We start from the raw sequence: 26,551 nt of genomic DNA, 5'->3' as shown, positions 1-26,551 counted from the left end.
GTGTAGAAATTGGAAAAAAATATATACATACACCCACAAGTCTCCAGGCTTCACTTATCACTGCATACTGGAGTCGATTCAGAACAAACCCCTCGATTTCTCTGTTTAATTTGACAGGCGATTGTCCAATCTTCTTCATCAGAGTGTATGTTCTCTCTGTAACAGAAGGATCTGTTTCTGGATGTGGAACAATTTCAACCAATGGCACAAAGTAAGGTGGATTTACCTAAGGAAGAAGCACAAAAGAACATCAACAATCAACAGGCTGAGAGAGCAAGTTAACATAAAGCATCTTCATAGCTATCTACTAACATGGATATTTTCCAGTAAACAGGGCAAGTTTGATCTTTAAAACCTGAGAGATTTCACCAATTCAGTTAAAAAAGATAATAAAACTAAATTGATCTTCTATGATTAAATCTAGCAAAGTTTATGGGTCTACAGTAAGAACAAGACCACCCAAACAGCACAAGATGACTTTATACTGACTTGAATTAATGGATCTTTTCCCAATATTCAGGCTGTTTTCCGTTGTAAAACAACCACCACCTGTCTTCCTGAAAGAAGCAAGGCGTTTCCTTTTAGATATTCAGAAAATTTGTAACAAAACTATTTCTATAAGCCATCTGTGAGATTCAATACTTAAGCTGTTGCCAACCCAAATCCATAAATATATGCTAACCACATCAATAGATATCACACAAAATATACTTTCCAAAAAGCCGTAAAACAAGTTACCTTTAAACACTGCACCTGCTGTGAAAAAAGCAAAAAACCAAACACTATCCCTTCCTTGACTCTTCCCAAATTTAATTTCTCGTCAGGTCAAGACCAGTGTGTAATATATTTCTGAATTTATAAACAAAAAATTCTAAATAACATCCTAGGAATGCCTCTAAGTTCTTCAGGTCAGTATTACTGGCAGTAGACAATGCTTGCTCCTTTCAGAAGCAGCAGTCCTTGGACCATATTCTTAAGGCCTTAAACGCAGCTCTTGTACTCATTTCCAAGTAACAGACAGATGTAACTTATGATTAAGTGACTACTAGAAGTAACATACACATTTAAAGGATAGCAATTTAGAAGGATGGCAATTAAGCACTGATTATTTCACCATGCTCCTTTACAGACAACTGTTCTCAACTGTGCTTATGTAAATGCAAATACAGGACTTAGTCACAGCAACATGAGAGCAGTCCTTCCTCTGGGTTGCTGGTTTTATTTTCCCCCCTCTTTTCATTATTTACAAGTTTCCTTTAGTGCCTGGCCAATGCATGACCTGCTGTATGGTCATATCTGCCCTAGCCAATGTAACATACTTCATTTTCTTTGACTGTGCCACCACAAAGCTATGTGGTATGACAGACACCATGACAGATACGGAGGTGCCAGGCAATTCAGCAAGGCCTGAAGAACTACAAGCACCAAGAAGCTCTCTGAAGGCTTTTCTAACCCCTAGGCACCAATATCTCATCAGAAGAAAGACAGGTTAACTGTTAAGCAAGACTGAGGCTAATACGTATCTCTTCCAAGATTACTTTTGACAGAGATCTTGCTGAAATATTCTATTTCATGGACTTGGCACAGTGAGTGCATGGGTGCATTAACAAGCATGCTGAGGATACTGAGGAGGACAATTTTTGTAAGAGTAGATAGCAGATGTTGGTAAAAACCAAAAGCGGTAAGACAGATGAAATTTATAGGGGAGGGAGGAAAGGGTTTCTAAAAATTTGAAGATGAATGCACAATGCAAAGCCATTCTTAAGGGATTAGGAGAGTTTACCTTACTCAGCCTAACAAAATGAAAGCTAAGAAGGGGTATGGCAAATTAAACACACAGAATTAGACAAGAAAAGTGACACAACTACACAACTATACAAACAACAAATGAATTTTAATGGACTGTTAATAAGACCAAAATAGAAGGGAAAAACAACTTCAGATAGAAGCAGTCAAGTAAAATAATTGTAATAACATAACAGAGAGAGCTTAATATCTTTTAAGGCCAGCTGATGATATGGTTTCCTTTACAGCAAGGAACTTTACTCAACAGCTCAGTCTCCTCTAGCTCCATGTTTCTAGCTGTGTGACCTGGAAGGCTTACATAGTACTCAAGAAATGAATGCTGTGAAAAGAAGGCCTGAGAATGACTGCAGAGCATAGCTGTGCCTGTAAGGACTGTGCGCATTTCTATCACACAGCCATGATATGAGATTTCATTTATTTTAATTATTTTTTAATTTTAATTGTTTTTCTTAAGCAAAGAATTTTTTGATAGTTAAGCGAAGTGATGAGCTTCTCCTGACCCTAGGGCCTTTCATTTCATTTCTCCTAAGCAATCCCACTTGTGCCAGAGCCTTTACAACTTTAGGTTTTTGTTTTTCTGGAATATCAGATTCCACACTGTTTGTTTTCACAGCATCTTCCTGAGCTGCTAGCTTCCTTCAGTCACCATTCCCCACATCCTACTGTCGTGTTCAGGATGTCAGAAAGGCCACGATTAAAACAAAACCATCAGAAACCAACTACAAAGCAAGTATTTTTTCCTGATGTAACAAATAGAGAAATGCCCCTGGAATTATATACTGGCTCTCAACTCCCGCTGTATACATCCCTTGGAGCAAAGCTGAGACTACCAAGAAATTGGTCTCAGTCAGACTGCAAAGCCATTTCAGAACAATTAAAAATCTTAAGGCACTCCAAAATATTTGTTTTGGAAAATACATATACCCTTACAACAGCAATCTAGAACAATGTTCATGCAGAGACTAACTGCTTTGCCATATCTGATCAAAGATGGTTTCGGAAGTAGCTCCTATGAAGAATGCAGCTCCAACTAAATAGATGAAGAAACAGAAACCAACCTGGGATGATAATAATAAAAAAAACAGTAATTAAATATGAAAAGATAACAGGAGAACATAAGCCTAGGAAATAGTAATAAGTAAAGTCACAGTTATCATTCTTAATACTGTAGCTTAAAAGAACAGATATTTTGTTTTCTCTTACACCACCGCAAGTTACAACTCTGGAAATAAGAAGTAAGGAACACATGAATTTTAGACATGGGCACACATACAAACTTTGATGCTTGATCTTCAAAGGGAAACATCACTGCTATTTACAAGAAAGGGAGGAAGGAGGACCCAGGCAACTACAGGCCAGTGAGCCCTATCTCTGTGCCTGGGAAGATCATGGAACAGATCCTCCTGGAAGATATGTTAAAGCACACGAGGGACAAGCGAGTGATCTGAGACAGACAGCATGGCTTCACCAAGGGAAAGGTCATGTCTGACCAATCTGGTGGCCTTCTATGATGGAGTGAAGGCAGTGATTGACAAAGGGAAGGCAACTGATGCCATCTACCTCGACTTCTGCAAGGCCTTTGACATGGTCCCCTGCCAGATTCTTATCTCTAAATCGGACAGATACAGGTTTGAAGGGTGGACTATTCAGTGGATAAGGAATCGGCTGGACAGTAGTAGCCAGAGGGTTGTTGTCAACAGTTCTATGGCCAGGCGGAGGCCAGTCACAAGAGGTGCCCCCCAGGGATCTGTCTTGGAACCAGTACTCTCTAACATCTTTATCAATGACATTGATGATGGGATCAAGTGTACCCCTAGCAAGTTTGCTGATGACACCAAGCTGAGTGGTGCAGCTGACGCAACAGAAGGAAGAGACACCATCCAGAGGGATCTTGGTAAACTCTAAAAGTAGGCCCTTGTGACCCTAATGAGGTTCAACAAAGCAAAATGTAAGGTTTTGCACTTGGGTCAAGGTAATCCTGTATATGTATACAAACTGGGAGAACTCCTTGAGAGTAGCCCTGCTGAGAAGGACTTAGAGGTGCTGGCTGATGAAAAACTTAACATGAGCCAGCAGTGTGCACTCGCAGCCTGGAAGGCCAATGGTATCCTGGGTTCCACCAGAAGAAGAGTGACCTGTAGGGCAAGGGAGGTGATCATCCCCCTCTATTCTGCCCTGGTGAGGCCCCAGCTGGAGTACTGCATCCAAGTCTAGGGCCCCCAACACAGGAAGGATATGGAGCTTTTGGAGAGGGCCCAGAAGAAGGCCATGAGGATGATCCAAGGCCTAGAGCACCTCTCCTATGAAGACAGGCTGAAGGAACTGGTCTTGTTCAGCCTGGAAAAGAAAAGGCAGCAGGGACACCTCATTGTAGCCTTCCAGGATTTTTAAGGGAGTTTATAAACATGAGGGAAATCAACTTTTTACATGGGAAGATAGTGATAGGACAAGGGGGAATGGTTTTAAACTAAAGGAAGGGAGATTTAGATTAGGTGTCAGGGGGAAGCTCTTTACTGAGAAAGTGGTGAGGTCCTGGAACAGGTTGCCCAGAGAGGTTGAGGATGCCCCATCCCTGGAGGTGTTTAAGGCCAGGTTGGATGGGGTCCTGAGCAATCTGATCTAGTACTTATCTAGCAACTGGCAGCCCTGCCTGTGGCAGGAGGGTTGGAACTTGATCCTGGAGGTCCCTTCTAACCAAAGCCATTCTACGATCTTCGTCTTTTTTTTTTTCTTTTAATTAAAAGAGGATTAAAAAATAGTAAATTATACGGACAGAAACAAATCTTTCTGCTCAGTCACCCCAAGGCACAACAGCAGTGGTGGAGGAGTGTCAGAAAGGAACAGCCCAAATGTTTTGACACTACAGCATTAGGCTACAAGTTGCTGTAGAGATATCACAGTAAAGCAGTGCTGTGAGAAGAGCACAGGGAATGTTATAGGTTGGTCAACAAAACACAAACTCCCTGTATTCTGAGAAGCAGTAGTTGGAATGATACATCAATATCAGCACAAGAATTCAAATGGAAGGTATCTTAAGCTAGCAGCCAAAATATGCATGCATATTCTCAATTTAGTATACGCTGTTGTTCACAGAATGACAAAACTAAAGCATTTCTGAAAATCTGGGCTGGACACTAACAATGGCACAAAAGCACTCAAAATACCCCTCGGTCTCTCCCAGTCCACAGGAAATAACTTGGGATGCAATTAAATTAAATACCTGTAATATCACTATAAAAACAATAAATGCTATCATACTTACAGGATGTGACACAATACACTGCTTAACATGTTTAAGGCCAGTGAACAATTTGCTGGGTAAGAGACAAGAGGTTGAGCTGCTCAAGATAACACTGTCATCAACAATGAGATCTAACTGACTGAAAATCTTCTTTTTCAGTTCCAGGTTCTCTGGAGTACATTCCTGAAATAAGAACATAAAAACAGTATTAGTAGACTTCTATTAATAGCACTTATCCATGCATTTCAGGCTTCAGTGATCCAATCTCAAAATATAAAAACTCCATACAAACCATCAATTTTAATTCAGCATGGATGTACCAGTAAGCCGCAACACAAAAATACTTTCCTACATACAAAGGAACGGAAAGCCCAGGAGGTTCTCTACAGCAGAAGAGAGATGACCACACACCACTGGAGATTTAACATAAAACAGATTGTTCTGGTTTGCATACAGTAAAGACTTCTGCTTATGCACAGATGTAACATAGTAGGGAGGAATAAGACCTGTTTTTTCATCAATGTTTTTGGTTGTTTTTAAGAGAACATCAAATGAGGTAAGACAGTATTCTTTTTCAGACAAGTTGGAAATGAACATATGCAGCTCAAGAATACGAACCTACAGTTTCCAGAACTATGGCAGAGAATACCAACTGTAAGAGTCTACACTAAAATACCTGCCATACTCAAAAAGCTATTCAACCTGTTTCAGGCCAGAGAAAGATTTCTGAAATAGAATGCATACTATCAAAACTTCTCCCAAAGCTACTGAACATGTCTAGCTCTGCAGAATTGCAGTGTGAAATTTCGCATGTATGAGCCAACAGCCAGAATTTACAATCTCTAGAATGTTACAAGTTATCTCCAGGAGCTGCCCAAAGGAAAGCATGCAGAAATCTGAGAGCAACCAGGGTGTGGGGAAACAGAGGGTCCCAGAATCAACAGGAAGTACTTCAGTCTGACCAGGACAAGGCCAGTCTGCTTGGTTTCTTTGTTTCTGTTTGGTTGGTTTTTTACCCTCTGAAAGTGTTTCAAAAAAATCCAAACAGAATTCCAAACTTCCAAAACTTCAGCTTTCCCCTTACAACACAGACAATACCTACTCTTTTCCCCACCTATCAGCCTTTCATTCTGTCCTTCTGGTTCAGCATAACAAGATAGGAATGCCCATGGGCAGAATTCCTATCAGGCCAGACAAAAACGGGTTAAAACTAATTTTAAGCCTTACTAAGATATAAGCAAGTTGCATGGGACGGTACTAAAAGTTCCACGACGCAGGAAAGATAAACAGGGTCATTTAAGAACTCCAGATAGAGCCTAAAGTAATAGATGGCCTTATCAAAACAAAGTGATACTCTGCTCCTAATTCCAGGATCCCTGCTTGTTATTTAAGTTTAAATAGTTTCTTTTAGTAAAGCCAAAGATGAAGAGAATTCTGCAGATACTGTTCAGGCTAATAAAAGGGTCACACTGAATAGGCTTATTGAGAACTTGAAACTCTAAGCCTCCTCTCACATCAGATGATAATCAAAAAGGCAAACTCAAATCTGCTGGAAACTCAAACCTGCCACGATTACGCAAGGTTTCTGAATGGGCCATTTGCTTGAAGTTTCTCATATAGCATCACAATTGTATTCATGCTGTTGGATCACTGCAATGAGGTTTCTATCCTCATCAAGCATGCAATTATTTTCTCAGAGAAACCAATTCCCTTAAGAACAGAGGGGAAAATGAAGCTCTAAACAACCTATTAAAACAGGAACCTCACTCACTGTCTGTTTTGGAGCCCAGAGAGGTCTGAAGCAATCCTGCTTACCCTGAGAAAAAGAAGATCAAACAAAGGTAAGACACTGTTTTAAAGCCACCACAGTCTCTCTCAAAGAATCAGTGCTAAGAAGGTTAGCACACACCTCAGTGCATTTTAAGCGACACTGAATATTTCTGTGCCCCTTTTGTAGGCTGGATGGCACTTCTCATGTGCAGCAAACAGTACACCTTTATTCTGAGGCTTTTGCACCTGAACAAGGCTGCTACTAACCTGACTGACTTTATTAAATAAACAGCTTTAACAGCCTGATCAGAACATGACAACCGTTAATTTTTAAAACCCACCTCCTGGAGTAGTTGCGTTGTATTAATGATTTAAGGACAACAGGTACTAAGCTAACTATAAGTTCAGCAAACACTCAGCAGCTGCTTGAACACCATATGAACTCTGAAGGCACTGCACAAAGATAAGTACGTAACAGACCACATCCACCCATACCCAGACAGAGTCTAGCCACCCCTAAAGAGAATCTGCACTCATATGACACAACCTCTTGAATGAATGCCAGTACATATAAAGCTTAGAAGTTTTATCTGTTTAAGTCAAGTGGTTTTCTACAGGCTCTTCCCACCATGCCATCTGCACTCCCACACACACCCAAGCCCATCTGAGCACAGAAACTTCATTTACTTCCACTAAATGCTCGCATCTTCCCAGGTTCTTCCCATCCACTCTAGGACATGCCAAGGAAGCAATCCACCTCCCTCTAGGAAACATTCCCCAAAACACTTCCTTGCAGAACATCTTCCTTCTATTTGCACTGGTAATTAGAACTGCTGCCAAGACTATGTGTTTACCAGCCCTGTGCAGTTAAGAAGCAAAGTGTTGCCTGAAGCAAAGCGCTGCAATACAATGGTACGTAAATGTACCAAATGCAACACAATGGTACTAAAATAGTAGCGCAAGCATAATAGCATAAGCTAAAATCCCCAAGATTTAAGCGGACATGAAGGTCAAATATTATCAACCATTCAGCAACATGTGAGCCACCCTTCTACAACATGTCACAACACTATTGCTGGGAGCAGCACTGAGCCACTTGGCAGCAATGAAGTACAACAGCCTGAGCCATGACTAAGGTAGAAAATTACTCTCTGGATTTCTGTGCCTTCTCAGTCTCCACTGAGCTCTACAGGGCTCCAACAGCAGGTAAGCTACTTAGAGGCCATATCCACTCTGACTGCTACAAACATGCTCTTCACCTTGAGTGCTTAAGTAAGGATCTCCAAACGCACCACAAACTCTGGCTCCATTCCTGTATTTATACACCACTTACAGCACTGTAAGTGCTCTCAGTGCTGTGACGTGGCTGTCAGCTTTGAGGCACTTCACAAAACGCTCTCCAGGGCCAGGTGACAGCAATCCTTGTACACAGACATCACAGAAGCCTTCAGGGCACTGAGCTGTCCCACAGGCCAGACCCAACCAGCACTCCTGGGACACATAGAATACCCACTGGGACAGACTGTCAGCTTTTGGAAATATGAACATCTTCTCAGGGTTAAGAAACAAAGAGCAGACAGACTTCTTTGTCTCAGAAAGCTGCTTTTCAGTGCCTAATCCCTTTATACAAGTAACTTAATTATCTTCTACAGCTATAATCCACTAAAAGAAGACAGAAAAGACTTTAGGCATAGTTCTTTTATTTCCAACCTAGCAAATCACTATAAAGGGATGTATTTTTAAAACAAAGCCTGATTTGCATACATCTACATAAAGACAGGATTAAGTTATTTAGTATTTAGTTCTACCCACATAAGGACAGAAGTTAAAAGAGATCTGAACAGAAGATTTGGAAATTTAGTTAAAAGAACTTTAAGATCTGTTTCATTTAACTATAGGAAGTGCCTGTACAGTCAAATGCCATTATTCCATATTATTTAACAAATCTAAATATTAACAATGAAAATAACGTAAATAATAAAAAGCAACTGTTGACTTCAGAAAGAAGCTTAAAAGATGAATGGCCTAAAATTTTGCAGGGTGATATTCTCCCTACACCAAATAATATGAATAATTCTCAGAGACATGAGTTCCGCCTAATTCCTATAGGAATTTTATGAGTAGCCTACTCTGAGGAACCTGCTTTAGCAGGGGTTGGACTAGATGATCTCCAGTGGTCCCTTCCAGGCCTTGTGATTCTGTGAATCTGTTGATATGAACATAACCACAACTTCCTGTGGCAGGAAACTTCAGTAATTCACTACCCACAACGTAAAGCAGTGCCTTCTTTGAAGGGGTTCCAGCCCCTCGATTATTTCAGCTGCTCTCCTCTGCACCTTCTCCAGTTCCCATCTATCCGTGTTGAGATGAGTACTCTCTGCAGGTTTAACCTCTACAAGATGAAGGTACATCAACATTTTATATAGAAGTAAAATAGTAAGCTGCAAGTGTGGCTTGTTTTGAACAAGTAATAAGAAAACCTAGGGAATAACATGCAGTGCAAAGACTGTTGCAGAAGTGAAAAGAACCAAGTCATTAGCTCTGTCTTAATCTCTCCACTTTGATGATGACAAAAGCCAGGAGGATTCAAGTGCTTCACAGCTGCTGATTTTAAGGTTATTCCATACTTCGCTCGGCTCCCCCCAAATAGGGAGAAGCAACCATATGATTAAGTATATTAACTACAACATGGTGTCAAATAAGAAAGCACCATTGCAAACTGCAAAGATGGTACGAGGGGAAAAACATACTTACTTCAGTCTCCTTTTAGGAAGCGCAATTAAGCTCATCTGAGGGTAAAGGTAAGGACTGCCACTGGACTGGAGATTCACGCACACCATCACTTGGGTTTGGGACACAGTACAGACACACACAGCTGTCACTGAGGGAGGCCCCAGGCTGTTGGCCATCTTTCAGTGCAGTGTCAGTATTCTCATCAGTTACAATGAAGAAAATTAGAAAGAAAAACAACCAACAGACTCTTATAACATTGTTATGCCAGAGAATAACTACAACCCCAACCTACAGCCACTAAGACCACTGGGGAGTACCTGGCTCTGCACAGCTGCAAGGGGCGAGATCAAGGGAGACTGACCCTGAAATGTATGACTGCCTTGGAACAGTGGTTGGACTAAATAACCTCTGAAGTCCCTTCCAGACAGACTTTGGACAAGTAAAGAGTTGGTATGACAGCAAAAGTACAGGTGAATCTTTTGTTAAAGGCAAGATCTCTCATAGGCTCCGAGGAAGAGACTTAGAGCCAGTGCAACCTCTGTGCAAGCTTAACTCTGATTCATATTGTTTGGATTTGTTTCAATTTCAGTTCAAAATATAGTTATAAAAGTGTCTTACAGCAAATCCACAAGTGTCTGGCTTTTAGAACAGTGCTGAGTTCATATTCAGAAAGGCTTTAACAGAATTTAAAGCCATCAACTGAATGGCAGCAGATCAGCAAGCTTGTTACTTAGCAAGTAACTTGTAAAAGCCCCAGTTAAAATACCCACATTTCTCGGTTAATCTAACTTTAAAACCAAATTTGTGGCTATAACTCACCTCAAATCTAGTAAAATGATAACCTCTTAGGTGTTTTGACTGTATGAGTTCATACTAGGGGGAAATTTGATGCTTCCCAAATCACTAGTTCTTGACTGACACAAAAGACTGTCTACCACATGATACTGTACAAATAAATACCACTACAGTGAGGTGAAATCTAGCATTCAGATGGAAACATTTTGTACTTTCCTACAGTTCAGAAACACAGCCCATTAAGGAACTAGAGCAGTATAATATCAAGTTACTGCCATCATACACTGCTCAGGACAATTGACTGAATTACAAGTGTCTGTTCAAATTTTAGTTAGTACAAAATAGAGAGCAGGAGCTGGGAAAGCAGAACTATGTTACCTAAATCAGAGTCAAAACTTGAAGATTTCGGAGCTTTTGGGGGAGGGGAGCATTGTTTTCAGGGTTTATTTATTTATTTTTAAGCACGTACCAATGAAAGCAAGTTTTGCCTTGCCTAGTGTCAGTACCACACAGTGAAGACAACCACCATTTTCCATGAGGTTGCTGTATCCTGCAAAGCTTTCAAGAGATGGATAGACAAGATGATCAGGCTGCTGTAGGAGAGATGAGCATCTTTTTTGTTCCTTCAGGGAAGCACAAGAAGATCTTCACATAAGGTTGATGGCCACCCTCCTCCCCACATTCCATTTCAAAGAATTAGATCTCTTTTCTTCTACAGTGATCCTACCCAGCCTGAAAAACAGAGAAAGGTACTAGGGAAAAAAAAAAATCTAGGAAAGGCAATGGAAACATAGCTCTTGAAAGGAGACCAGGGAACACTGAAAGAGAACATGAGGAGCAGGGTTAACTGCTGGGCAAGATGACAATAATGGCAGTGAAGGCTATTTTCAAGTCTGCAGTGGTCAACAATGCCAGTTGATACACACACAGGCTAGCTGGGAGTAAAGTCTTGAAGAGTCCATTCAGTAACAGCATCACAGAAGTGACACTAGCAAGCTGCTTACTCAAACATCATTTTTCAGTTCAACTCAAACAGAGACAAGAAAGTATTTTACAGGAAGTCTTTGTGATCAGACTCATTCAACCCCGAAAATCACGAGCAGAGTTTTTCCCCCAACATCTACAGAGATGACAAGATGGTTAAAACCCCTAGAACTAGCTCCCTCAGAAGCTGAAATGCAACTTCTGGTGCCTCAAGATCAGTGTTTAAGCTAGATAAAGTAAAACTAGGTCTAGGGTTACGTGTGCCCAACTAAGAGCAAATAGACCCATGTTTGTTTGTCCAGTGCTCCAAGCTGACCAGATAGCAGACCCAAAAAAGCTGTGTTACTGCAATACTTGCACACTCTGCCTTGGAGCAGCTTTTCATTTACATAGGTATTTCATTAACACAGCTTCCAAACCAGTATCATCTTCTACCCTACAGGTTCAGGGCAGCTGAAGGCATCTCTGCACATAGCTGTTTGCAGAAATTTGCCTATCACCAGAAGTAAAAAGGTTCTTGGAAGCCATCAGAAAAGTGAAACAAACACTAATGGTAGAAATTGGCATCAAAGATAAATTTTTGACAGGACACAAGAGACACCTACTGTCAAGACTCCCAAGTCAACACTGACAGCCCATTGCGAGGCACCTCCAGGCTTTTTGAAAGTTGTTTTTTTTTTTTGTTTTTTTTTTTTAAGGTGGTAACATTGTTTTTCTAACTATGTCTAACTGGGAGGGATAAAATGCCAGGAAGATCTAAGGGAAACCACACTAAAACATCTACTAGTGTTACTGTCACCAGTTCAAAAGAGTTTACAGGTATAGTGGGGAACAAGAGGAGATCCACCCTTCTTAAAGAAAATAATCCACACACACACAAAAAAAAACTGCCTGCTCTAGGGCATTTTATACAGAGCTCTGTTAAAAGGTGGAAGGATAAATACTTCATACTGCAAGGATTACAAATCCTTTCCACTGGAGTAGTCTAAGTTTAACTTCATCCCTTTGCAGCCTGCTTTGCCTCACGGCTCAGCGAGCACCCCTCTGCAACCCTCCAGCCCCAGCAACGACCCTGCCAAGCCCTGCAGCTCACTGCGAGCACTGCCCTTAGAGCCAAGTCACTCTCCTGCTTGATGCCAGAGCACACAAAAGCTCAAGTATCAAACATAAGATCTTACCAACAACCAGTCATTTCATCCTCCTATGAGAGCTAATAAACTTTGGAACGGTTCAGTAACAGAAAAATAGAGTAAAGCATAAGTTGTGATTTTATTGTAACAGCACTGTGTTAAGAGATTTCCATCTGCTTTCTAAGTAGTATAAGAAAACTATTAAAGTAATTCAGTTTCACTTCTTAGTTTTCTGAGTGAATACTCATGTTTTAGAGAAAAAAAAAGAAGATTCATTTCCTTCTGAAGATGATGTAAAGCACACCAAATCATCAAAACAAGTTGCTTCATAAAAACATCCAAAAGAGGGAAGACAAACTAATATACGAATCATATCTTGTTTCCAGAAGGTCATGATGCTACTGCTCTGAATTTTCTTCTTAGTCCTTCTAATTATGCCTTGCAACTTTTTCAGTTTTGTAGCTTCATCAATGCTACTCAAAAGTTCCCTATTTTTTTTAGTTTTTATAGGGCACCCCATTTGTTTTAAGTTATGTTCAACAACAACAAAAAAAAAGCATAGAAGGCTCTGTACAAGAATTTGTTCAAGTGCCACAAAGATCAAGGAATTTTTTTTTTTTTAATTGGGGATGGACTTGCTCTATTAAGGCCAAATTTGAAAAGAAATTAAGATTTAACCAAGGGAGATCGAGTGTAAAGAAATGCAGATCTCATGGAAGTCTTCTGACAAGTTAATCAGTAGGTTTTTATCATCAGACCAGAAAATTAAGCCCTCTATATTCAACTAAGATTAACACAAATGATGTTTTTAAGTAACCAATAAAAAGGTCAATAGACTTGCCCCATAAGTTACAATTGCTCCATCTTGTCCCTCTGGTTCAAAGCCGTACTTGCTCAAGTTTTAGGAGTTCAGTAAGTTTCAGCCAGAAAGTCATCAGCTCATTGCTGAAATAAAGCTATAAGCCTAAAATGAGGATTCTTTTATATCCATCTCCCTTCCCACCTCCATCCCAAAAGAACAAATTAAAGCCTCGTTCAAACCGTTTGCCTGCTTACATTACCTATTTGATAACACTTTTTTTCAAGCCAAAAGTTGATGCTATAGTTTGAAACTGATAAGCTGATATAAACACCACCAAGAGCATTTCACACTTAAGGCTTGTTATCCATTGGCACACTGCAGCTATTTCATTTATTTATATGCTTAACAACAACGTGTCGAGTGGCATCCAAAGGGATAAGGGAATATAAGATGCACCCCACATATACTGCTGCTGTTCAGACACTATCAACACAACACTGCTGTCTTCAGCTACCTGAAGAGAGCACCCAGAAGCCAGATCTTCCCAAAGGTCCACAGAGTTTGGCAAGACACAAGAGTTGCAAGAATGGAAGTTCCAATTAGATATTAGGAAAGAAGTATCATAATGTGGGTAATGAAATAGTGTAGTAAGTTACCTGATCAGACAATCACGGCTGTGAAGGATAAGTTTGCCAAAGAAAGATGAGAAAAAGGCACAAAAAAAGCATCAATTTATAGAAGGAACAGTTAAAAAATATATATTTTCCTTCTTCAAGATTCATGGAGAAAAGGAATGCATAGAGCTAGAAGATGACACAAGTACAGAGGGACCATCTGGAAAATGCACACAGGAGTTTCTTTGCTACTTCTGTTTTTCCTTTCTAAACCTTGCAGACACTGAAGCTCTGCTTTTGGGGACTCCCAGAATCTGTTTCAAATGGGAAAAAGCAGAATAAATCACAGACAAAGGGATGGGTAGCCAAAAAAAACAAACAAACATGGAACATGGTACCCAGTTTTGGTATAGCTGCAATACCCAACCCAGTAACAGTGATACACAGTTGCTGATTTGAAATAACTGAATATATACATTTTAGTACCAAAGAGGAGGAAAGTGGCAAAGATGATGCCACTTCTAGGGAGACTCAGGGAAGATCAATACACCGAGCCTGTAAGCCTTACGTCTCTATTAAGCAATTTAAAAAAAAAAAAAGGTAGCACTGAATGAACTTTAAATAAACATGGAAGAGTCAATGCAACTTTTTCAAAGGGAAGCACTTGCTCACAAACCTAGTTGAAATCTCTAAAGGAGGCAAGCAGCAGTCATGTAGCTGATGCAGTCAGTGTGCATGTCCAGAAGTCTTGAAATATAGAACAAAGACTTTCAAGGAAGTTAGCTAGTTATGTGAGAGATTTAAAAGATCCAGTAACAGACAGTAACTGGTAGTCAGCTCTTATTCAGTGAAACATGCTGACCAGTGCTGTTTCACTGAGGTAAAAAGACCTGCAAGTTAGCTCACAGAATTAAGTTGATTCTTGTCACTACTACTACAAACTCCTGCATAAGGACTCTATAAGATTGAGTGAATAGACAACAAATTTGCAGATTAAACTCAGCAGAGGTAAGTGATACACACATGGAAACTATGAACTGACAAACTCCAAGCACATCACAAATGAAAAAGTAAGATACTGGGCTAACACTATACAGTTTCATGACCTTTTGAAAGGAAAGTGAACATAAAATAGCGTACTATAGTAATAAAATGTAGTGCATTCACATCTTGACTTCTTTGTGAGGCACTGCTCTGCCTCCCATTCTTCCCCCTTCAACTAGCCAGCTTGGTCAGAGGAAAAGGACTGAAAGTCTGTCCTCTTGATTAAAATTACGATTAAGGATGTGCTGCAGCTGATCAAACTGTGGTATTTACAGCCTGAGACAGCATGAACTGTAAACTCCTGGGTGCAGCACATGAATGCGTGGGGACAATTAATGAACACTAGAACAGTACTGGGCAACCCTGCAAGGTAGAGGGTGTCAAGTCCAAGCAAACTTATTCACGCTTTACTCCAGAAATTATCTCTACTGCATCCACTCATTTGACTATGCTCATGTCAGTGAGCATACTAGTAGATGAGCAGCATGGACTGTCAGGTCCAGTAATTTAGCTTGTTCCTCAGACAAATTTTACTTAGCAGCACAGATCCAGCACTGTCTACAAACCTTGTTTTTAGTACTCTAATACCGTGGATAGCTGCTTTCAGCTACAGTTCCCCCATTTTGTGCAGGACTCTGCAGCATCTGTGACAAGCTGCTGTGACAGAGGTAGTTTTTACATGAGGGCACAAGCAGGAAGAGGCCTGTACTCCAGCACAGTAGAACAGAAGTTACCCTTGGGCATAGCCATATTTCCTGCCTCTAGATACCTACAGAGGAAGAAATACTTTTTAGTCCTAGCTCTAGGATGTGTGATGTTGTCCAATAGATAAGCTCTCCCCTGAGAATCTTCTGCCCCATATTCCTCCTTCTAACAGGTACACTCTTTGTTACACACACAGAGAAGTAATTCTCTCACAGCTTAGCTAGCTGAGAGCTTTTTCCAGCACAACCCAGAAGAAACTTGCAAGGATTCTCAAGCAGGAAAACCTACAAAGAAATAGTGAACTGTCCTGTCTGGAAAGGATTTTAATCATAACAAATACAAACCTCCTTACAGGGTCAGGGTGTTGAACTCTCCACTGTCCACCTACCACACAGCAGTTTTTCATCATCTTCATTGGTTGCTAGGAGTTGTCAAACATTTGCTTACCTGAATGAAAGTAGCACCCTCTACTGCAGCCTTCAGGTCTGTGCAGACGCTGATGAGAGCCAACTGCTTCTCTGCACTCAAACTTCCTTTCAGAAATCCCGACTCCTCCAGCTCTTTCATTTGTTTGCTAATAGAAATAAAGCACACTTAGCTACATTATCAAGTCACTATTATTTTTTTGTTAAATAAAAGCTTCTTAATGACACAGTAATAACACACTATTTGTCATGCCACTGTATGTATGTATACTCAAAAATATAAAGGTTAATTTCAGTCCTTTATCTCTGCTTCTCTCTCTATTCCCCCTCCTTCCTTCAACAACATTTTCTTCTCTTCAGACATGGGCAGCTACAAGATCTATTCCTAGTCCCAAATTTGTCACCACCTCAAATTTGTTTTCACTAGTGCAGGATCAGCAAGAATTTCTACTTAAATTTCATGTACTTTTTATTTTGTTCCTCTAGTATTACAAAAAACAGACCTTTTGTTATGACATGTCACTGTAGGATCATTGTCTAACTGTATTTAAAAACAGAACAGACACATTCCACACAGCCAGAAACTGTTCCTAAAAGAAGTTAAAAGAATCCCCCTAACATAGGTAATGACTACAGAGAGTGTTTGAAAATTCCTGTAGTTAATAAATTGAGTGGCCAGAGCTTTAACTGAACATTCAGTTACACATCACTGATGCATTTGGACAAGCCACCTGAAAAAGTCTCTACAGCTTGAAACCCTCAAAAGCGGAGAGCAACCAAGTGATTTTTAGAACTGTTCAAGTAACTGAGATGTGCAATTTTCACAGAAGTTATGTGGGATTAAACTATCTGATCACCATCAACCTGAAGCTCTTTGATACAGCCATTACAACATTTAAACTTATCAGTTGCCTCAGTTCAGAACTTCCCTGAAGCTTTGGTTATTATTCAGCAAAAACTGCTTGTTCTGAAGAGAGGAAGAAATTCAGCTGCTGATTATCAGTGAGGAAAAAAAAAAATCCTTTGTTCTCCCTACCAAGTTACTTCCAAAACTTTAGCCCTTTGGGTGCTTGCTTACACAATAAGTAAATTGCACTTGGCACACAGCTGGAGGGTAGAAAAGCCACAGCAAACAGAGAAGCTGTACAGCCTGGGGAAAAAAAAGTGTATTCCTGTACTACAAAAACCATACATAATATGAATATAGAAACAACTAGTGATCTATCGTGTTTTCTAAGTGACTGCGGCACAAGGGCACACATGACAGTCTGCATGAAGGGATTTCTGGGATAGTACCACTGGATTTGGTTTTGCATGTAGAGACCTCAGAAGAGACAGGGACCCCAAATGTTTGCTATATTAACTACTATAGCCAGAGACAGATGCTGCCCTTAAGCTTTATGAAGCTGGGCAGGCAGGCAGCCTCAGGACAAGGATAACTCAGCTCCAGACTTCCTCTCCAGTCCAGCCCCAGCACTTATACTGAGGCAGCATTTCCTCACCTCTACCAGCAAGGCAGCTGCAGCCACCTTTACAGCAGCAATCCTAAGCAGAGGTATCACAGACAGGGATTGACTGCACCCCGGCTCTCAGCTATTGTACAAAGTGGGGGTGAGAAGCCCATCAACAGTTTTCCAAGCAACATTTTAAATTAACAGAAGAGGGAGAGGGATACAGGCCACTCTGCCTCTATATTTTACTCCATGCTTTTCAGACTGCCTGCTGAGCAACATGGGCTAATACATTTGCACTCTGTCAGCCCATCCTTTTATTTAGAGCTCTTTCCTATCAAGAAATGTTTAATCTATAGATCTAATATCAAACTTCCTCCACTAGATTCCCTGAAGAAAATGAGGGAGATTCAGCTCACCTACCCTGTCAGCACATTCTGAGACAATCACCTTCAGCTCTCTTTCAGAAGGGAAAACCATGGTGTTTTTCTGCCTGTTTTTTTTTCCTTGGCATTCAAATATACAGTATCTCATCTTATGATAGAAGCACCTATTTCTCCCCAACAGAAAATAGCAAAAAATGAGCCATTTAGACCACAGTATTTTGAAGTTAGCAAAGATAAAAGTTAACAGTTACTTATACAAAGACAATCCAGTTCCTACTGAACTATACAGAAGCAAGTCCAACCTCAAAGGTTCAATGGGCCCTCAAATCTTCAGCTTGAGCTGAAATCAGCTATCAAATTCCAGAGGCACAGATGCTGAAGTAAACTTCTTATTTGTTGTATTTTCTTGGACACAACATAGCTAGACTTTACTAGTTCCAACATGATTTTATTAAAAGGTCATAACTATCCAGAATCATAGAATCCTTAGAGTTAGAAGGGACCTCTGAAGGCCATCTAGTCCAAATCCCCTGCAATGAACAGGGGCACTAATGGTCGATCAGGTTGCCCAAAGTAACCTGTTCCAATGCCTCACCATAAAAAATATTTTCCTTATATCTAACCTAAATCTACCCTCCCCGAGCATGAAGCCATTTCTCCTTGTTCTATCGCCACAGACCCTGATAAAGAGTCTGTCCCCTTCTTTCCTGTCACTCATGCTAACTCCATTTCCCAGGTGCAGTTGCCCAAATCCAGCATCTACTTGCCACAGGCTGTATATTGCTTTTACAAAAGGTAAATTAGGTTTGAAGAAACAAATAGAACTATTCCCTCCTTTGAAGTCAAGGGTGAAGCTCCTGTTCATTTTCTATGCAATGTAATTACAGTTCATTCTCTCATGTCCTCTGAAACCCATAGCATGATTGGTTGGTGAGGGATTCAAGAAGGCTTGTGACAGAATAAGAAATTTGGCTTTTATTTGTCTTCCACAAGCTCTTACTAAAGTTTGCAGCACCTCTCTCCTGTTCCATTCCATTCTTTCTCCGTCAGCAATGAGCATCCTGTCCTTTCTGCCTCTTATAAGCCATTATACACTATTTCTTAATCAGCCCACAAAGCTACTTCCTGTCTTCATCCTTCAGAACTTGACAGTAGACTGTTCTCCCCCATCCCACCCTTCCTTCTGAGGAAAAAATACAGTGTATTACTTCAATTTTGGCCTTGGGGATTTTTTTTTTTGCCGCCTTCACTAATATGTTTATTGACGTTATTATTGTTTTCTTCCATAGATGAATTCTAAGTTTTCCAAATGCTAAACTCTATTTAAATTCCCCTGGGGTCCTACATTGCCACAGAAGCCTAAGCAATGGCACGGAGCCTCCCCAGTACTTAACATGCATCAAACACGTAACAGACTGGTTTACACATACAGCAGTGCACCACTGACCTCTACTGGATGACTTTTTATTCAGAGCAGCTTCAACTTCAGGGCAATCATCCCCAAGAACAAGCTCAGACTCTAAGGCCACAGCAGTTATGGCTGTAGGACACACCACATGACTTTACTTTGCAGCTGTACCACATGCAAAGCTTGAAAAGTTTGACTCAGTATCCACAAGATCTTCAGAAAATTATAAATTCACATCCAGAAGAAAATATTAATTATTTTGAGAGCCCACACTTTGACTTTGCCTAGCTTAAGGGCTTCACTGTTGTACTGGATTGCTCATGTCAACACTATTTGGGAACTGAATCGGTATTTACTTCAAGGTAAGGCACCCAATCTACAGCAACACTCCGGATCCAAACTGCCTGTGATGCTCTTGGTTACAACCTCTATTCCAGAAGGTTTTACAGAAGGGCCTTGGAAGGGAAGCCAATAATTAAACAGTCTTTTTCTTAATAATATTACAGCAGGGAAAAGGACTGGTAAGAATAGAAGTGGGCACCATGCCTAAAGGGACTTGGCCCTACAGCTTCCAAACCTAAACAGTTCAGCACAAGCTCAGAGTATGTCTACGAGCATGTGACCACCCAGACAAGACTGAGCAGACAAGTGTCAGAGCACCTCTTAGCACAACCACCCCGGCCTTTACATCTCAGGAAACAAAGGCATTTCTGAATGCTGAACTTCTGAAAAGCAGTGTTACCAACCCCATCACAGCAGGGACCCAGCTCCAGGCCTCATAGTTCCTTAAATGAACATGGAAACTCTTTTTCTTCCTTAATGACTGAAGGAAATTGCTGTTCTAAAACAGTCTTGGGGGAACAATTAGACCAGTCTCAAACTTCCCATCCATTTTTTTCCATACAGTATTCCTTCTACAGCCTCATTACCTTATTATTAATGCAACATTTCCCCTGTGTTTTATCTTTGTCAGCAGCATAATTATTTTTAGAATAGTAGCACAGTAACTATTTGAAAGAAATCTACACATCAGTGGGCAGAGGGGTTGCATGCACTACACAGTATGTTTCAGGCTTTCTTTCAGGAATACCGCACTACCTGTTTTTCTATTTTTTATTATGTTAAAGTTCAGCAATCCTGCAATCAAATCAGAATCACACCTACTCAGAAGAAAAAGTATCAGATATGAAAAGTTACACTTTCCAAGGCAGGTTACTACAGGTTTTTCCAGTAGGTCAAGCAGCATGAAGGTGTTCAATTTTTTTCTCTTCCTCCGGAAAAAAAGGTTGTTCCATTAGAGCAGACACTGGTTAATAATGCTACTGGTACACCCAGTTCAATCCAGCATGAAGTTCACTTTTTGTGTCAGAGCACCAACTACCACGTGCATGTCAGCAGGTAGGTAGGCCGTGAATCCACCACGCCAAGCTAGGCCTTAGTAAATGCACTTTCCTTTCCACATCTGGTCTACTACTATTGTGGTAATCTGTTACATATTTCTACCTGTGTCAGTAGATGCAAATTCCACAGTTTGGTCTCATTTTTGAGCACACATTCTGGAAACAGTGCAGAGTATATTTCAGAGTTTCCACACAGATACAAGCAGGCTCTCAGCAACTGCAGGTCCATCCTACTCTCCTGCCTGTCCCCTTGGAGGTCTGTGTGCCCACTGTTTTGTGAGACCTAAATTCACTAGGTTAAGGAATCCTGAAGTGCACTTCTTACTCAGTGTATATAGATTCAGAACAATGAGTAACAAGTCAATGTACCAAAAGCAAATCATATAATAGGTCGTTTCTACTCCTTATAAAAGTGCTGAGTACTGCTCAAATCTACTTCTCCTTTGTTTAGAAAAGAAAAACTAAGAACATTCCTTTGTACCCTTCAGTTTAACATTTTAAAGTAGCTTCATACTCTAAGTCATGGAATACCAACTAAAGAATAAAACTCTTTTCAACATTAAATTGAAATGAAAACACACACACACAAACAACACACCAGCAACTAAATTTAAAGAAATTCCCAGAAAGCAAATCCCAGCAAGTTCAGAGAAGTAACTACCAACTGCTTTGTCAGGCAACTTCACCAGGCAGACCTTGCTGCTCTCCTCTATGAGCCTTCAGGATCTGCTCAAGTTCCAGCTCTTAAAACAGTATCTTCCCAGTAACACAAAGGGGTTTTCTGCAGGTTGTGTGCTATGAAATCAGTGCCAAAAGCACGTTCGAGTTTAAGTGCATTTTCACAGATTCAATCATTAAAATATTGGTTGGGAAAAAAAAACAACTGCATAGCTTGTGTTCTTGTCACAAAAGCTATGTTTTTCTGGAACTAAACTTTTTAACTAAGATGTTAGAACAGCCAAGATACATAAGTTAATTATAAGTTGAGTTAAGAACACCTTATGTAAAGGGCAAAACGTGCCTTGAACTCCTATGGAACAGCACATACAGGCACAAGACAGTACACTGATACACCCAAATAGATCTCTAACCTGCTATACACAGTAATTTATGTTTCTCTTTTCCAAGCTGAAAACCTTCAAGACTGACCTCCTCACTCTGCTCTTAGACAAGGAATAAATAAGGATCAGTGCTGGCTTTACTAATGTAGCATGCAGAACCCCTCCCATTCTCAATAATCTACAGTCTTACTATAGATACTGCTATGACAGCACTTCTGCAAAAAAATGCAAGTGTCATCATATAGGTGCAGTAACAGATATGTTAAGTTTGACTAACATCTACCCACAGAGTTTTGAAGGAAGAAAAGCAACACAAAAACAAACCACCACCTGAAATGGGTTTTTCCCTCCTTCACTATCAAATCTTTTTTTTTTTTTAAATTTTTTTAAGAAGCAAATCTCACTAGACATTGCACACTGCTTAACCTCCAAACTCCAAGAACTGAACTAATTCAACAAGGGGCTCCTAAGTCCTTCCCCTTTGATATGAGTCTTGTTACTCAAAATAATCAGGGTGCAACACACTATAACCCTTCTTCAGGTGAAACTTCATGCCTATACCAGCTACCACATAGCAGTTACCATTTCATTATAAGACAGCAGGAAGGGAGCACTGAAACATTTAGCTTGATACTTATCATGAAACAACCTGAACTTCAGCATTATATGCTGATAAAGCAATATATGGCTGTGCAAAGAACCACTCTATCAATGCATGCCCCCTCCCACACAGGCTAGATTTCCAGGACTGGCAAGAAGAGGGTGAACAGGACCAATCAGTCACTGCTCCTTCTAACTTATGAACTACAGGCCAAATAAAGCAGCTGTGGAGCCAGGTTCACAGCAAACAAAAGGGAATAGCTCTTCATGCAGAGAGCAGTAAACTTGTACAACACAAAGTCCTTTGGCAAGGAGGTCACAGAAAGATTTACACAGGTTCAAGGGAAGGTTAAGAGGAATACTTGGAAGTAATATGGTTAAGAGTCACTCAGTATATAAGCAGCTTGAAGGCACTGTAGGCTCGGGGAGGGGAAGCAGACTGGCAGAACTTGAACTTACAGCTCTTACACATTCCCAAAGAACGTGACTGTCACCACAGTGCAACAGGGTTATCAGAGAAAAGGGTTGGGATGTACTGCTCTGAAGCACTGACTGTTCTCATGCTCAAGCCCTCAAATTTGCACTTTAAGATGCTTCCAAGCCTCTACTGTAACTGATCAGTAGTTGTGCCTTTAGTACAACTAGCAACCTCTTCTTCAAGGACTCAAAAAACGTTATTTTAAATTTTAAAAGATTTCGAACTACAGAAAACTAGTAATTATAGTAGAGCTCCTTAGCAATCAATATTAGCCTCTTTGCCTCTTGAAACACTCTCCTGCATTTCTATGCAAAAAGCCTTATACTCCTGTATTTAAGCTTAGTCCATAGATAACCTAATCACGGAAGACATGGTTTCAAGAACTTGGACCTAAACTTAAGCTCTTAAGTCATTATTTAATAATTGAAGCGCTCTTCAGAAGAGTCGCTGATTGATTTGGGAACACGGTTCTTCTGATATTAACAGTAGTTGTAGTTTTATGCTAATGCCTTCTTTAATGCTCAAAATCTATGCTCCCTCAAATAATAAGACTGTTCATTTATCGTTACAGAAATCCCACAGATTCATTACAATGTCAGTCATTTACTGAGTCTGACAGTGATAAGACAAGGGAGAATGGCTCTAAACCAAAAGAGGTGAGGTTTAGGTTAGATGTTCGGAGCAAATTCTTTACTCAGAGGTTGGTAAGGTACTGGCACAGACTGCCCAGACAGCAGTGGGTGCCCCATCCCTGGAGGTGCTCAAGGCCAGGCTGGATGGGGCCCTGGGCAGCCTCAGCCAGTGGGTGGCAGCCCTGTCAATTGCAAGTGGTTGGATCTAGATGTGCTTCAGGGTCCTTCCAACCTTAGTGATTCTATGATAGCAAATCAGGAGGCCTACCGAATGTTTTCCAGTGCAGTTGTTAATTGTTGTTGTGCAATATCATAAAGTTTCACTTTGAAGCCTCCAGCAGCAAACACCATGGCCCAGCTGCAACCAATGAGTCCACTGAAAAGGAAATAAATATTAACCAATTAATAAAGAATTATTCTCTTCTAGGGTCCAACAAGCACTCCAAGAACTAAACCAGAATTTGGATTCTCCAGCATTTAATCTAAAGATCAGTTACATATTAATAAGAATCAAATCTCTCTCTGTAACAAAGAAACATCCTTCACTTTGTGTAGAAGCTTCTGAGAGCAGGGAGAAAGATAAGGAGGAGTTAAAAACAGAAAAAGGACAGCAGAATTCTAAGGAATAGGAACCACTACTTTAGGACACTAGATTCAAGTGTCAATAGTTCTGTCAGCTGTAATCCTAAGCTAGGAGCTGGTGCAAAGAACCACATTACTTGTAGCCCATTACTGAGAAAGGAAATTTGTAGTAACTAATAACTGTATCATATCAAAGCAATGATGGTTTTAACTTAAGTAGTTTTATTACCGGGCATTAGCTTCTTCAAATAGAAGCACTGAGACACAGTGCAGTAAGATTAAGTAACTTCAGATCACAACAACAAAAAAAAATAGTAATAACCTCAACACCAAGAACTCCACAGCCACAACTGTCACAGTGACAGCATTGGTAATTAGATGCATTTTCTGCCACTTTCCACATTGCTGTCCCTGCAATACTAAACTTAAGCAACCTCTGGCATTTGGGAAAAGGAAAGGCCAGGAGGGCAGCAGTAAAGGACAGTGAGAGGTGTAAAAAACAGAGATAAGGCAGTAGACCAGATGCAAAAAGGAGAAAAATAGGAACACATTCAGGCTTTAGACAAAGGAGAACAAAAAGAAAACAAAACAGGAAGCTTCGGGGAAAAGTAGGAATCAGAGGAAATAACTGAGGTAAAAAAAAAAAGAAACTTTACATTTAGTATTGTTGAATGAGAACCTACTACCTGCTTAAAGCATACAATTTAAACTGTAAAATAAACACACACCACAGAAACCCAGAGCCCAGCATCTCTTGAGCAAGCTACAGAACAAGTGCACTTAGGAAAAGGCAGGTACAGGCCATGGCTTGTAGCTACAGCAGCCTCCCAGCTGGCGAGCAATTGTCAGATGAAAGCACTGGAGTACTTGAACCCTAAGCAAGCATACCTGGGCTACCAATACCTTTATAAACTAGTATCACCTTTTGAAACTGCGCTTTGAATTACAGTTACTTAAATCAGCATTTAACAACAGCAAAAAAAAAGTTTCATTTTTATTCATATACAGATTTTTAGAACGGTGAGATTTGTTTTCTTCACAACTCTGGAGCACGCAAAGCCACTCAGTGGCAGGCACCAGCCTTGCACTACTCCTGCACTGTGCACGACAGCAACACCACGACGCGTTGCTGACACGTTTGACCCCAGGGCTGTCCTCCCAGACACGAAGCGCCATCACCCAGGGTCCGGAGGGAAGCGCAGCACCCCAGGGTCCCCACCTGCTCGCCTTCGAGGCGGGCGGCACGCAGCGGTGCCGGCGGGCCGTGTTGTCACATGGCAGCGCCGGACACGTGCTGCGAGCTCCGGCTGCCGCGGCCACGCGGCCGCGGTCAAATGCAGGACGTCCGTTTCAGCTCAAGGAGACGGTGAAGCAGTGTACTCAAGAATCAGAGACACCACCGTATGTTGTGAGAAGCACTGCAGGAGCCTATCAGGGAACCCCAGCCGTTCGATGACACTACCGGCTCTTAGAGCTGCTCTCAGCCTCCTCCACGGACTCTCTACTTGTGCAGAAGCGGGACGGAACACAGAGGGCAGCGCTGCTGCAGACCCGCAGGAGCACCGGGTGCGGGAGGCCGCTTGTTACGGAAGCGCCGCCGGCTGCCCCGGAGCGCACAGAGGCCTCCCAGCCGCTGGCAGCGCCCGCCCGCAGCCCGCCGGGCCCCAACGGGCACCCACGCTCCCCTGGCGCCGCCCGCAGCCGCTACCAGCCGGTGCGGCGGACTGCAGCCAGGCGGCCGCCCCTCGCCGCGAGGCCCAGCGCCCCCGGGCCGCGCCACCCCAGGCGCAGCGCCCCCCCGCGGGCGGACAGCCCTCACCTGCCGATGATCGCCACCCGCGTGGGCTCCATGCTCGGGGAACACGCAACCGCCGCCACCACGCAGCAGGGGGTGCAGCCACCGCCTTAAAAAACGCCCGCTCCCCACCCACGGCTCCCGCCATGTCACGGCCGCCCCCATTGGCTCGTGCTACGAGCGCTGCCATTGGCCGCGCGCCGCGCCCCTCATTGGCCGCTCCTCGAGTCCGGCCGGTCGCCCTCGCTCCCCCGACGGGAGAGAGTCAGCCTCGAGGCGGCGGCTCCGAGCCCCGGCACCTGACAGCGGCTGTCGCGTGGCCCGAGGGAGCACAGCCACGACGTCTTACCTCGCGTCTTGAGGGCGGTCCTGCCCGGACGTTTACGTGTGGTAGCCCGTGGGCAGCGCCGTCAGCCTCACCTCCAGGACGAGAGCAGCCTTTGCCAGGACACAGCCTGCCTGGCCTCCCTGCAGGCAAGCATGCTGAATCACGGCCAACATTTTTCTTTTCTGCAAAGGTCTCAGTTTCACCATACTGGCAAAATGTATCAGATTCCACAGCAGCTCCCCTTGAAACTCTAACATCTGTGAGAGTCAGGACCCCGGGATCTGCAGCCTTCTCTGAAGGAGCAACAGCCTCCTCCCATCATGCTTTGGCCACAGAAAGCACTGGATTCCAAGGTGAAGTTCAAATTTAAAGCTAATTCCA

General features: G+C 41.8%; 1 protein-coding gene across 3 annotated transcripts in view; it reads right to left on the bottom strand.

Moving 5' to 3' along the window:
* CRYL1 (crystallin lambda 1) overlaps positions 1-26,551 on the bottom strand; it is a 50,333-nt gene extending 23,782 nt beyond the window's left edge. The window contains exons 1-5 of one of the 3 annotated variants that reach the window (XM_021379699.1): positions 26,192-26,551; positions 23,734-23,841; positions 16,072-16,198; positions 5,069-5,230; positions 32-226 (exon numbers count right to left, since the gene is read on the bottom strand). In XM_021379699.1, the coding sequence (XP_021235374.1) occupies positions 32-226; positions 5,069-5,230; positions 16,072-16,198; positions 23,734-23,816 (567 nt within the window). In that variant the 5' untranslated portion in view covers positions 23,817-23,841; positions 26,192-26,551. Of the gene's footprint in view, positions 1-31; positions 227-5,068; positions 5,231-16,071; positions 16,199-23,733; positions 23,842-25,866; positions 26,159-26,191 lie in introns of those variants that run through there. The other 2 variants (XM_021379689.1, XM_021379708.1) reach the window with 2 other exon arrangements.

Source organism: Numida meleagris, chromosome 1, assembly GCF_002078875.1.
Source record: "Numida meleagris isolate 19003 breed g44 Domestic line chromosome 1, NumMel1.0, whole genome shotgun sequence".
Lineage (NCBI taxonomy): Eukaryota > Metazoa > Chordata > Aves > Galliformes > Numididae > Numida > Numida meleagris.
The sequence above is the reverse complement of the archived record's forward strand: the minus strand, read 5'-3'. Positions and strand labels throughout refer to the sequence as shown.